The 11,319-nt window shown below is 39.7% G+C and overlaps 1 protein-coding gene across 2 annotated transcripts in view; it reads left to right on the forward strand.

Annotated features, from left to right (window-relative positions):
- The first annotated feature begins 6,943 nt into the window (after window positions 1–6,943).
- Window positions 6,944–11,319, forward strand: part of epas1a (endothelial PAS domain protein 1a) — a 14,871-nt gene continuing 10,495 nt past the window's right edge. The window contains exons 1-5 of one of the 2 annotated variants that reach the window (XM_061931642.2): window positions 6,944–7,968; window positions 9,639–9,805; window positions 9,867–10,051; window positions 10,105–10,189; window positions 10,266–10,366. In XM_061931642.2, the coding sequence (XP_061787626.1) occupies window positions 7,943–7,968; window positions 9,639–9,805; window positions 9,867–10,051; window positions 10,105–10,189; window positions 10,266–10,366 (564 nt within the window). In that variant the 5' untranslated portion in view covers window positions 6,944–7,942. Of the gene's footprint in view, window positions 7,969–9,003; window positions 9,806–9,866; window positions 10,052–10,104; window positions 10,190–10,265; window positions 10,367–11,319 lie in introns of those variants that run through there. The other variant, XM_061931641.2, reaches the window with a different exon arrangement.

Raw genomic sequence — 11,319 nt, forward strand, 5'->3', positions numbered from 1 at the left:
CACTGCTACAACACAACATCCCGTGTTGAAATGCCATCTTTCCCCGCAATGAACCGCAGCTCCCCCCAGTGCCGGCAGCACTCATGCAGCTTCCCTCCTTCTTTCCTTCCTTCCACTACTACAACACAACATCAAATGTTGGAATTTCATATTTCCCCCTCATTAAACCACAGCTCCTCAGTGCCGGCAGCACTCATGCACGTTCCCACCATCCTTCCTTCCTTCCTTCCTTCCTTCCTTCCTTCCTTCCTTCCTTCCACTACTACAACACAACATCACATGTTGGAATTTCATATTTCCCGCTCATTAAACCACAGGTCCTCAGTGCCGGCAGCACTCATGCACGTTCCCTCCTTCCCTCCTTCCTTCCTTCCTTCCTTCCTTTCTTCCACTACTACAACACAACATCACATGTTGGAATTTCATATTTCCCCCTCAGTAAACCACAGCTCCTCAGTGCCGGCAGCACTCGTGCAACTTCCTTCTTTCCTATCTTCTTTGCTTCCTTCCTTCCTTCCTTCCACTGCTACAACACAACATCACATGTTGAAATTCCATCTTTCCCCTCAATGAACCGCAGCCCCCCCACCAGTGCCGGCAGCACTCGTGCCGCTTCCTTCCTTCCTTGTTTCCTTCCTTCCTTCCACTGGTACAACACAACATCACATGTTGGAATTTCATATTTCCCCTCATTAAACCACAGCTCCTCAGTGCCGGCAGCACTCGTGCCGCTTCGTTCCTTCCTATCTTCTTTGCTTCCTTCCACTACTACAACACAAAATCACATGATAGAATGTCATCTTTCCCCCCAATAAACCACAGCTCCTCAGTGCCTGCAGCACTCTTGCTACATCCTTCTTTCCTATCTTCTTTCCTTCCGTCCTTCCACCACTACAACACGTCACATTGTCCATTTTTATCTTTCCCCTCAATAAACCACAGCTCCCTCAGTGCCAACAGCACTTGTACAACTTCTTCTCTTCTTCCCTATCTTTCCTTCCATCTATCCTTCCTTCCTCCTACTACTACTACAACACAACATCACAAATTTGTCTTTGCCCTTAATAAACCACAGCTCCTCAGTGCCGGCAGCACTCGTACAATTTCTTCCCTTCCCTTCCTATACATTTTTCCTTCTTTCCTATCTTTCTTCCTTCCCCCCCCCCTTTCCTTCCTTCCTTCCTTTCACTACTACAAGTCACATGTTGGAATTTCTTCTTTCCCTTCGATAAACCACAGCTCTCTCAGTCCTGACAAGCACTCGTGCAGGTTTCTTCCTTCTATCCTTCCATTTCTTCCCCTCCTTCCTTTTTGTCTTTCTTTCTTCTTTTTTTTTTACATCCTTCCTTACTCCTACTACTACTAAAACACAACATCGCATGTCGGAAATTTGCCTTTGCCCATAATAAACCACAGCTCCTCAGTGCCGGCAGCACTCGTACAACTTCTTCCCTTCCTACCTTTTTTCCTTCTTTCCTATCTTTCTTCCTTTTTTCCCCCCTTTCCTTCCTTCCTTCCTTTCTTCAATCCTGCCTTCCTTTCACTACTACAACACGTCACATGTTGGAATTTCTTCTTTCCCTTCGATAAACCACAGCTCTCTCAGTCCCGACAAGCACACGTGCAGGTTTCTTCCTTCTATCCTTCCTTTTTTTTTTTCCCTCCCTCCCTTCCTTTCTTTTTGTCTTTCTTTCTTTCTTTTTTTTTTTTTACATCCTGCCTTTCTTCTACTACTACAACACAACATCACATGTCGGAAATGTGTCTTTCCCGTCAATAAACCACAGCTCCCTCAGCACCCGTACAACTTCTTCCCTTCCCTTCCTACCTTTTTTCCTTCCTTCCTATCTTTCTTTCCTATCTTTCTTCCTTTTTTCCCCCTCTTTCCTTCCTTCCTTCCTTTCTTCAATCCTGCCTTCCTTTCACTACTACAACACGTCACATGTTGGAATTTCTTCTTTCCCTTCGATAAACCACAGCTCTCTCAGTCCCGACAAGCACTCGTGCAGGTTTCTTCCTTCTATCCTTCCTTTTCTTCCCCTCCCTCCCCTCCTTCCTTTTTGTCTTTCTTTCTTTGTTTTTTTTACATCCTGCCTTTCTTCTACTACTACAACACAACATCACATGTCGGAAATGTGTCTTTCCCGTCAATAAACCGCAGCTCCCTCAGCACTCGTACAACTTCTTCCCTTCCTACCTTTTTTCCTTCTTTCCTATCTTTCTTCCTTTTTCCCCCCCTTTCCTTCCTTCCTTCCTTTCTTCAATCCTGCCTTCCTTTCACTACTACAACACGTCACATGTTGGAATTTCTTCTTTCCCTTTGATAAACCACAGCTCTCTCAGTCCCGACAAGCACTCGTGCAGGTTTCTTCCTTCTATCCTTCCTTTTTTTTCCCCTCATTCCCTCCCTTCCTTCCTTTTTGTCTTTCTTTCTTCTTTTTTTATTACATCCTGCCCTTCTTCTACAACTACCACACAACGTCACATGTTGGAATGTCATCTTTCCCCTCAATAAACCGCAGCTCTCTGTGCCAGAAGCACTCGTGCAGCTCCGGACCACAACTGCACTGACGGTGGACACTTATCTTGCTGCCCACTTGACAATGATAGCTGTGTGTTGACTTGTTGAGAGTAAATAGTGTATATAAGCCTTACACTGACTACTCTAAAGTCACTTTCATGGCAAATTCTTGCTGAAATGTGAGTGTGAGTACTCACCATTGTGCTGCACACACACACACACACACACACACACACACATCATGCGTCAGATCCCTTTATCACACACACACACATTTGCTTTAAAGCGATTTCGGATTCTTCATTACGCGCGTCGTCGTCGTTCTTGTCGCCTGGGTAAATTATGAATATGCACACACGCACATGCTTTAACACACACACACACACACACACACACCCAGCACCGTGCGGACTGAAGGTGCTGCCGCCTGTACATAGCAGCGTGTGTGGCGTGGCTGTATCGTGTTGCTGTCGTCTGCTAGCTAACAGGAAAGCGCATGGGCCTGCCCCCAAACCCTCAAGTGTTTTAATCGCCCTCATTGTGGACCAGTTAGGGCGTAAATATACCCCTTTGTGCAATACCACCCCCCCCCCAATATACATACATATGTGTGTATATATACAGTATATATGTATACATATGTATGCATGACTTTACATATATATCTATGTGTATAAATATAAATATATATATATATATACAGTACAGGCCAAAAGTTTGGACACACCTTCTCATTCAATGCGTTTTCTTTATTTTCACGACTATTTACATTGTAGATTGTCACTGAAGGCATGAAAACTATGAATGAACACATGTGGAGTTATGTACTTAACAAAAAAAAAGGTGAAATAACTGAAAAATGTTTTATATTCTATTTTTTTCAAAATAGCCACCCTTTGCTCTGATTACTTTTTTCGCCCACTCTTGGCATTCTCTCCATGAGCTTTCAAGAGTCAGTCACCTGAAATGGTTTTTCACTTCACAGGTGTGCCTGAAGCTCATGGAGAGAATGCCAAAGAGTGTGCAAAGCAAGCAGTAATCGGAGCAAAGGGTGGTTATTTTGAAGGAACTAGAATACAAAACATGTTTTCAGTTATTACACCTTTTTTTTTGTTAAGTGCCGTATTTTCCGCACCATCTTCAATGAATGGCATATTTTACAACTTTGTTCATATATAAGGCGCATAGAATAGACGCTACAGTAGAGGCTGGGGTTACGTTATGCATCCATTAGATGGAGCTGCGCTAAAGGGAATGTCAACAAAACAGTCAAACTTTATTAATGGATTACAAACCAGCGTTCTGACAACTCTGTTCACTCCCGAAATGAATAAACAGCTGTTTTATTATTTTCCCCGAGGTAAAGTCAGTGACGTGGTGTTTTGTTGATCTTTTAACAACAGCAAGGTATAACATGTGGTGCAACATTTATATCTCATAGTGGAGGGGAACTTTTACCTGATTCAATAAACAGGTAAAAAATAGTCTGATACTGTTACGGTAAATCAAACAATCACAATATAGTAACACTCCAAATAGTGCAGATCAATAACAATATATCAATAACTCAACGTTGCTCAAACGTTAATGTCACACTACACAACACACAAAATAAACATGTAAAGCTCACTTTATGAAGTTATTCGTCATCCACGAATCCCACGAATTCTTCTTCTTCAGTGTCTGAATTAAACACCATTGATTGTTTATGTTAAATTCTCTCGCTGCTGCTCTATTCCCGTGTTCTACTGCGTGACTGATCGTCTTAAGTTTCAACTCTGCGTCGTAAGCCATCCATCCATCCATCTTCTTCCGCTTATCCGAGGTCGGGTCGCGGGGGCAGCAGCCTAAGCAGGTAAGCCCAGACTTCCCTCTCCCCAGCCACTTCGTCCAGCTCTTCCTGTGGGACCCCGAGGCGTTCCCAGGCCAGCCGGGAGACATAGTCTTCCCAACGTGTCCTGGGTCTTCCCCGCGGCCTCCTACCGGTCGGACGTGCCCTAAACACCTCCCTAGGGAGGCGTTCGGGTGGCATCCTGACCAGATGCCCGAACCACCTCATCTGGCTCCTCTCGATGTGGAGGAGCAGCGGCTTTACTTTGAGTTCCCCCCGGATGACAGAACTTCTCACCCTATCTCTAAGGGAGAGCCCCGCCACCCAGCGGAGGAAACTCATTTCGGCCGCTTGTACCCGTGATCTTGTCCTTTCGGTCATAACCCAAAGCTCATGACCATAGGTGAGGATGGGAACGTAGATCGACCGGTAAATTGAGAGCTTTGCCTTCCGGCTCAGCTCCTTCTTCACCACAACGGATCGATACAGCGTCCGCATTACTGAAGACGCCGCACCGATCCGCCTGTCGATCTCACGATCCACTCTTCCCTCACTCGTGAACAAGACTCCGAGGTACTTGAACTCCTCCACTTGGGGCAAGATCTCCTCCCCAACCCGGAGATGGCACTCCACCCTTTTCCGGGCGAGAACCATGGACTCGGACTTGGAGGTGCTGATTCTCATCCCAGTCGCTTCACACTCGGCTGCGAACCGATCCAGCGAGTGCTGAAGATCCTGGCCAGATGAAGCCATCAGGACCACATCATCTGCAAAAAGCAGAGACCTAATCCTGCAGCCACCAAACCAGATCCCCTCAACGCCTTGACTGCGCCTAGAAATTCTGTCCATAAAAGTTATGAACAGAATCGGTGATTGGTCCTGGCCTCGTCGTAAGCGTGTCTCTTAATAGGAGCCATTTTGGGGTCTTTACATAAACAAACAAATGGAAATGAGACGGCACGCCTCGCGCAGTCATATATCCCAGCATGCACCGCGCGCTTCTTCTTCTTCGACGGGGGAAAATGAAGTCGGCGGCTGCTTACCGTAGTTGCGATTGATTGATTGATTGAAACTTTTACCTGTTGGAGGCTCAATATTGGTCCATATATAAGGCGCACCGGATTATAAGGCGCACTGTCAGCTTTTGACAAAATTGGAGGTTTTTAGGTGCGCCTTTTAGTGCGGAAAATACGGTACATAACTCCACATGTTCATTCATAGTTTTGATGCCTTCAGTGACAATCTACAATGTAAATACCGTATTTTTTGGAGTATAAGTCGCACCGGCCGAAAATGCATAATAAAGAAGGAAAAAAACATATATAAGTCGCATTTTTTGGGGACATTTATTTGATAAAAGCCAACACCAAGAATAGACATTTGAAAGGCAATTTAAAATAAATCAAGAATAGTGAACAACAGGCTGAATAAGTGTACGTTATATGAGGCATAAATAACCAACTGGTATGTTAACGTAACATATTATGGTAAGAGTCATTCAAATAACTATAACATATAGAACATGCTATACGTTTACCAAACAATCTGTCACTCCTAATCGCTAAATCCCATGAAATCTTATACGTCTAGTCTCTTACGTGAATGAGATAAATAATATTACTTGATATTTTACGGTAATGTGTTAATAATTAATAATAATTAACTATGAAAAAAACTGCGACTTATAGTCCGAAAAATACGGTATTTCACCTTTTTTTGTTAAGTACATAACTCCACATGTGTTCATTCATAGTTTTGATGCCTTCAGTGACAATCTACAATGTAAATACCGTATTTTTCGGAGTATAAGTCGCACCGGAGTATAAGTCGCACCTGCCGAAAATGCATAATAAAGAAGGAAAAAAACATATATAAGTCGCACTGGAGTATAAGTCGCATTTTTTGGGGACATTTATTTGATAAAAGCCAACACCAAGAATAGACATTTGAAAGGCAATTTAAAATAAATAAAGAATAGTGAACAACAGGCTGAATAAGTGTACGTTATATGAGGCATAAATAACCAACTGGTATGTTAACGTAACATATTATGGTAAGAGTCATTCAAATAACTATAACATATAGAACATGCTATACGTTTACCAAACAATCTGTCACTCCTAATCGCTAAATCCCAGGAAATCTTATACGTCTAGTCTCTTACGTGAATGAGATCAATAATATTACTTGATATTTTATGGTAATGTGTTAATAATTTCACACATAAGTCGCTCCTGAGTATAAGTCTGTGAAAAAAACTGCGACTTATAGTCCGAAAAATGCGGTATTTCACCTTTTTTTGTTAAGTACATAACTCCACATGTGTTCATTCATAGTTTTGATGCCTTCAGTGGCAATCTACAATGTAAATAGTCATGAAAATAAAGGAAACCCATTGAATGAGGAGGTGTGTCCAAAATTGTGGCCTGTATTGCGCATATATATATATATATATATATATACATACACACACAACTATATGTATGTGTATATATATAAACAACTATATGTAGGTATATGTGTGTATATATATATATATATATATATATACATATATATATATACATATATACAGTATATATATATATATATATATATATATATACATACATATATATATATGATTTTTACGGCCGGTCTTTTTGCTTTGGTATGATTGGTCCTGGCCTCGTCTCGTGTGCATCAACTGAATGTGGAGCTTTTACAGGCTATTTGACTAATTACACAAGAGCCAGGAGTGGAGAGCATGTTTTTATTAAGATATCGTCTTGAATGTACCTTTTTATTTGTGTGAATTCTTGTTTCCGCGGTTACCGTCAGTGTTTTTCGCCCCCCCCTCCTCCCCTCCTCGCAGCAGCAAAAAAAAAAAAAAAACAACGGCTTTCTTTCTTTCTTATTGCTCCTTTTTTTGGTTTTTATTCTAATTATTATTATTATTATTGTAAAGTCTATCATTGTGTATATTACTCCTAAATATACTATTATAGGTCTGTTACAGCCGAGTGAGATGACACACGCGGAGAACCTCACCATGCAAACACACACACTAACACACACACACACACACGTGAAAGGACTGTTGTTGCGTGCACTGTACATCAGCGTGTGGGTCGGGGGTTGGGAGGGGGGGGGGGGCTGTGTGCAGTAGAGTTGGTGTGTATAGTGAAGCTTTGTGCATCCAGGGATTAGCCTGATCCCGCTCACACTATCTTACTCTGTGCCAAAATGTAGTGCGGCAGGCAGGCTCGGTCCTATCTGCTCCGACTCCAATAAAACAAAAACACTGAGCTGTCGACATGGCTGTAAGAACTCCTCTGCGTCGTCTTTCCTTCCTCTTTTTTTTTTTTTTTTTTTTATAACTTCTTCGCGTCAAAGCGAGCGATGCTCTACGGCGAGGGGAGGATGCTCTTCCTGCCCCTTTGACCTTTGAACCCGCAGCCGCACAATCCTCCCCGTCGCAAGTCGTGAAGACTGACTGACTGAGTGAGTGAGTGAGTGACAAGCTGCCATGGGCTGTGAGCTCCCGCTAGCCCCGCCCACTCCAGGGAGAGTCCAGGGCGACGGTGGACCAACGACGCCCGCCACTCACCATGAGAGCCGACCTGGAGAGGAGAAGGTAAACGTGCAAAGATTTCATACATTTTTATTGCGATATTTTATTGTTATATGTGGTAGCCACTAATTAACAAGCTGTTATTAATCATAATCACTGGCTAATTGATGCACATTTACGTCTTATAATACAGTTAACACTCAGGTTTATAATATGTGCTATTTTTAAATCTTAGTTGGACATATTTTACTAGTATGCATTAAATTAAAAAAAACAAATGTGAATTATATATATTTTTTTATATAGCGCTTTTCTCTAGTGACTCAAAGCGCTTTACATAGTGAAAGCCAATATCTAACTTACATTTAAACCAGTGTGGGTGGCACTGGGAGCAGGTGGGTAAAGTGTATTGCCCAAGGACACAACGGCAGTGACTAGGATGGCGGAAGCGGGGATCGAACCTGGAACCCTCAAGTTGCTGGCACGGACGCTCTACCAACCGAACTATACCGGCCCACCAAATAATTTTTATGTATATATATTTTTTTAATCGTATCTTTTTCTCCAATTGTTTCCTTTTTAATTACATTTCTGATTTTTTAAAATCTATTATGTATTGTTGTTTTTTTATTTCATTATATATTTTTTTGTGATAATTACATTTATTTAATTCTAAATGTACCTTTATTCATAACTTGATTTGATTTATTTTAGTCTGTATTTGATATTGTATGTTTTTATTTTAGTTAATTTTATTAATTTATTTAAATGTTTATATCATTTTTATTTGAGTTGATTTTGTTTTATTTAAGGTTTTTTTTGCTAATTAAATGTTTTTAATTAAATTTGACACATTTTATTTTCATTTAAATTTTCTTTTTTGGTTATTTTATTTATTTATTTTTTGCTCCAGTTAATTTTGGTTTGCTTTTTTAGTCTAATTTTATTTATGCATTCAATTGAAAAAAATATATATACTCATTTATATATATATACGGTATATATATATATATATATATATATATATATATATTTATTTATTTTTTTTTTAAATCTTTTTCTCCAATGTGGGGAAAAAAAATATTTTCAAAGTTTTACTCAAGTTATTGATTTTAAAAGACATATGTGCTTTTCATCACAGAACAGCATGTTTGTCAATTGTGAGAAACATTACAAAATAAAAGCATCCAATGAAACAATATAGGTTTTTTTTTTGTGGGAAAAAAAAAGTGTATAAGTCGAGTCCACATTTCAAATTGTTTTTGGAAACTGTGGACGTCGTGTCGTCCGGACCAAAGAGAGAAAGAACCATCCGGATTGTTCTAGGTGCAAAGTTGAAAAGCCAGCATCTGTGATGGTATGGGGGTGTATTAGTGCCCAAGGCATGGGTAACTTACACATCTGTGAAGGCGCCATTAATGCTGAAAAGTACATACAGGTTTTGGAGCAACATATGTTGCCATCATGGACGCCCCTGCTTATTTCAGCAAGACAATGCCAAGCCACGTGTTACAACAGCGTGGCTTCGTAGTAAAACAGTGAGGGTACTAGACTGGCCTGCCTGTAGTCCAGACCTGTCTCCCATTGGAAAAAAAAAAAAAAAAAAATCCTATATTTTTCTCTTCTTACCAACTAAAGAAAAGACAGTAAATGTGGAGATAGATGTTTTTCACGACTTCAAATAATTGTCATGATGATCAGCGTCCATGCGAGTTGTTGTTGTTCCTTGGCAGGGCAGTCAGTCGGGAGGCGGCGAGAAGACGGCGCCGGGTGGAGTCGGACATGTTTGGAGATTTATCCCGACTCCTACCCCTCCCCACCTCAGTCCGGCCTCACCTGGACAAGCCCTCTGTCATCCGATTGGCTGTCAGCTACATCCGCTTGAAAGCTCTCGTCACAGGTAACCCTCCGGAAGGACTCCCAGGTACGTTGGAGCAAGTTCTGACCGGGACAATCCACAGACAAGGTTTATTCTGGACTGGCCCTGAGAGGAGGAGGAGGAGGAGTCGGCGGCGTCCATTTGGATTGTAAGGATGAGAGCGACGTCTACCTGAGGAACCTGGAGGGCTTTGTCATGGTGCTCTCGTGTGAGGGGGACATGATGTTCCTGTCTGAGAACGTCAGCAAGTACCTGGGCCTGACGCAGGTACGCACCTGAGCTCACCTGCACTCTGTGGACCTAACTTCCTGTCTCCACAGATTGAACTGATGGGACACAACCTTCTTGACTTTACTCATCCCTGTGACCAGCAAGAAATCAGAAGTCACCTGCGTCTGTCTTCAGGTGTGTGTGTGTGTGTGTGTGTGTGTGTGTGTGACACCCAGGCAAGTTAACATGCGTCACGTTTTGTTCTTTAAAGAAGAATATTGGTGCGATGCCAAGCGTGACTTTGTGATGAGGATTAAAAGCACTTTGACCCTGCAAGGACGAAGCACCAACATCAAGTCAGCCTCATGGAAGGTTAGATCTGCAACCATTAAAAAAAAAGTGTTTGATTAAACTTGGTTATTATAATATTTGTTTCACCAAACTCATGATTTATTTAAAATTATTGTTTTTTTTTTTTATTATTGCAATTTGTTTTACTTTTGTATCTATTATGTTTTGTTTTATTTAATTTCATTATATTTTATTATTGATAATCACATTTATTCAATTGTAAATTTACCTTTTTTTATTACTTAAATGTATTTATTTTAGTTTGTATTTGATTTTGTATGTTTTTGTTTTAGTTCATTTTACGAATGTATTTAAATGTCTATCATTTTTATTTGAGTTTATTATGTTTTATATAAGTATTTTTGCTAATTAAATGTTTCTAATTAAATTTAACAATTTTTTTATTTTCATTTAAATTTTCTTTTTTGGTTAATTTATTTCATATGTTTTTTTTTTTTTTTGTTCCGGTTAATTTTGGTGTACATTTTTAATCTAATTTTATTTACATTTAATTTATTAACTGTTAATAATATTATACAGAAATCATTTTGATTTACAAATTGTACTTATTTTGTTCTATTTCATTTAATTTCATAATATTGAATTTTTTTGTGATAATTACCTTTATTCAATTCTACATTTACCTTAATTCATAACTTGATTTTATTTATTTTAGTTTGTATTTGATTGTGTAGGTTTTCCTTTTAGTTCATTTTATTAATTTATTTAAATGTCTAAATAATTTTATTTTGAGTTTATTTTGTTTTATTTAAGTATTTTTTTGCTAATTAAATGTTTTTAATTAAATTTTATTTTAATTTACATTTTTTAGTTATTTTATTTCATTTATATATATATTTTTTGCTCCGGTTAATTTTGGTTTGCTTTTTTAATCTAATTTAATTTATATTTTAATTATTAACTGTTAAAATGTAATAATATTATGCAGACATCATTGGGATTCACGATTTTTA

This window comes from Nerophis lumbriciformis, linkage group LG39, assembly GCF_033978685.3.
Source record: "Nerophis lumbriciformis linkage group LG39, RoL_Nlum_v2.1, whole genome shotgun sequence".
Lineage (NCBI taxonomy): Eukaryota > Metazoa > Chordata > Actinopteri > Syngnathiformes > Syngnathidae > Nerophis > Nerophis lumbriciformis.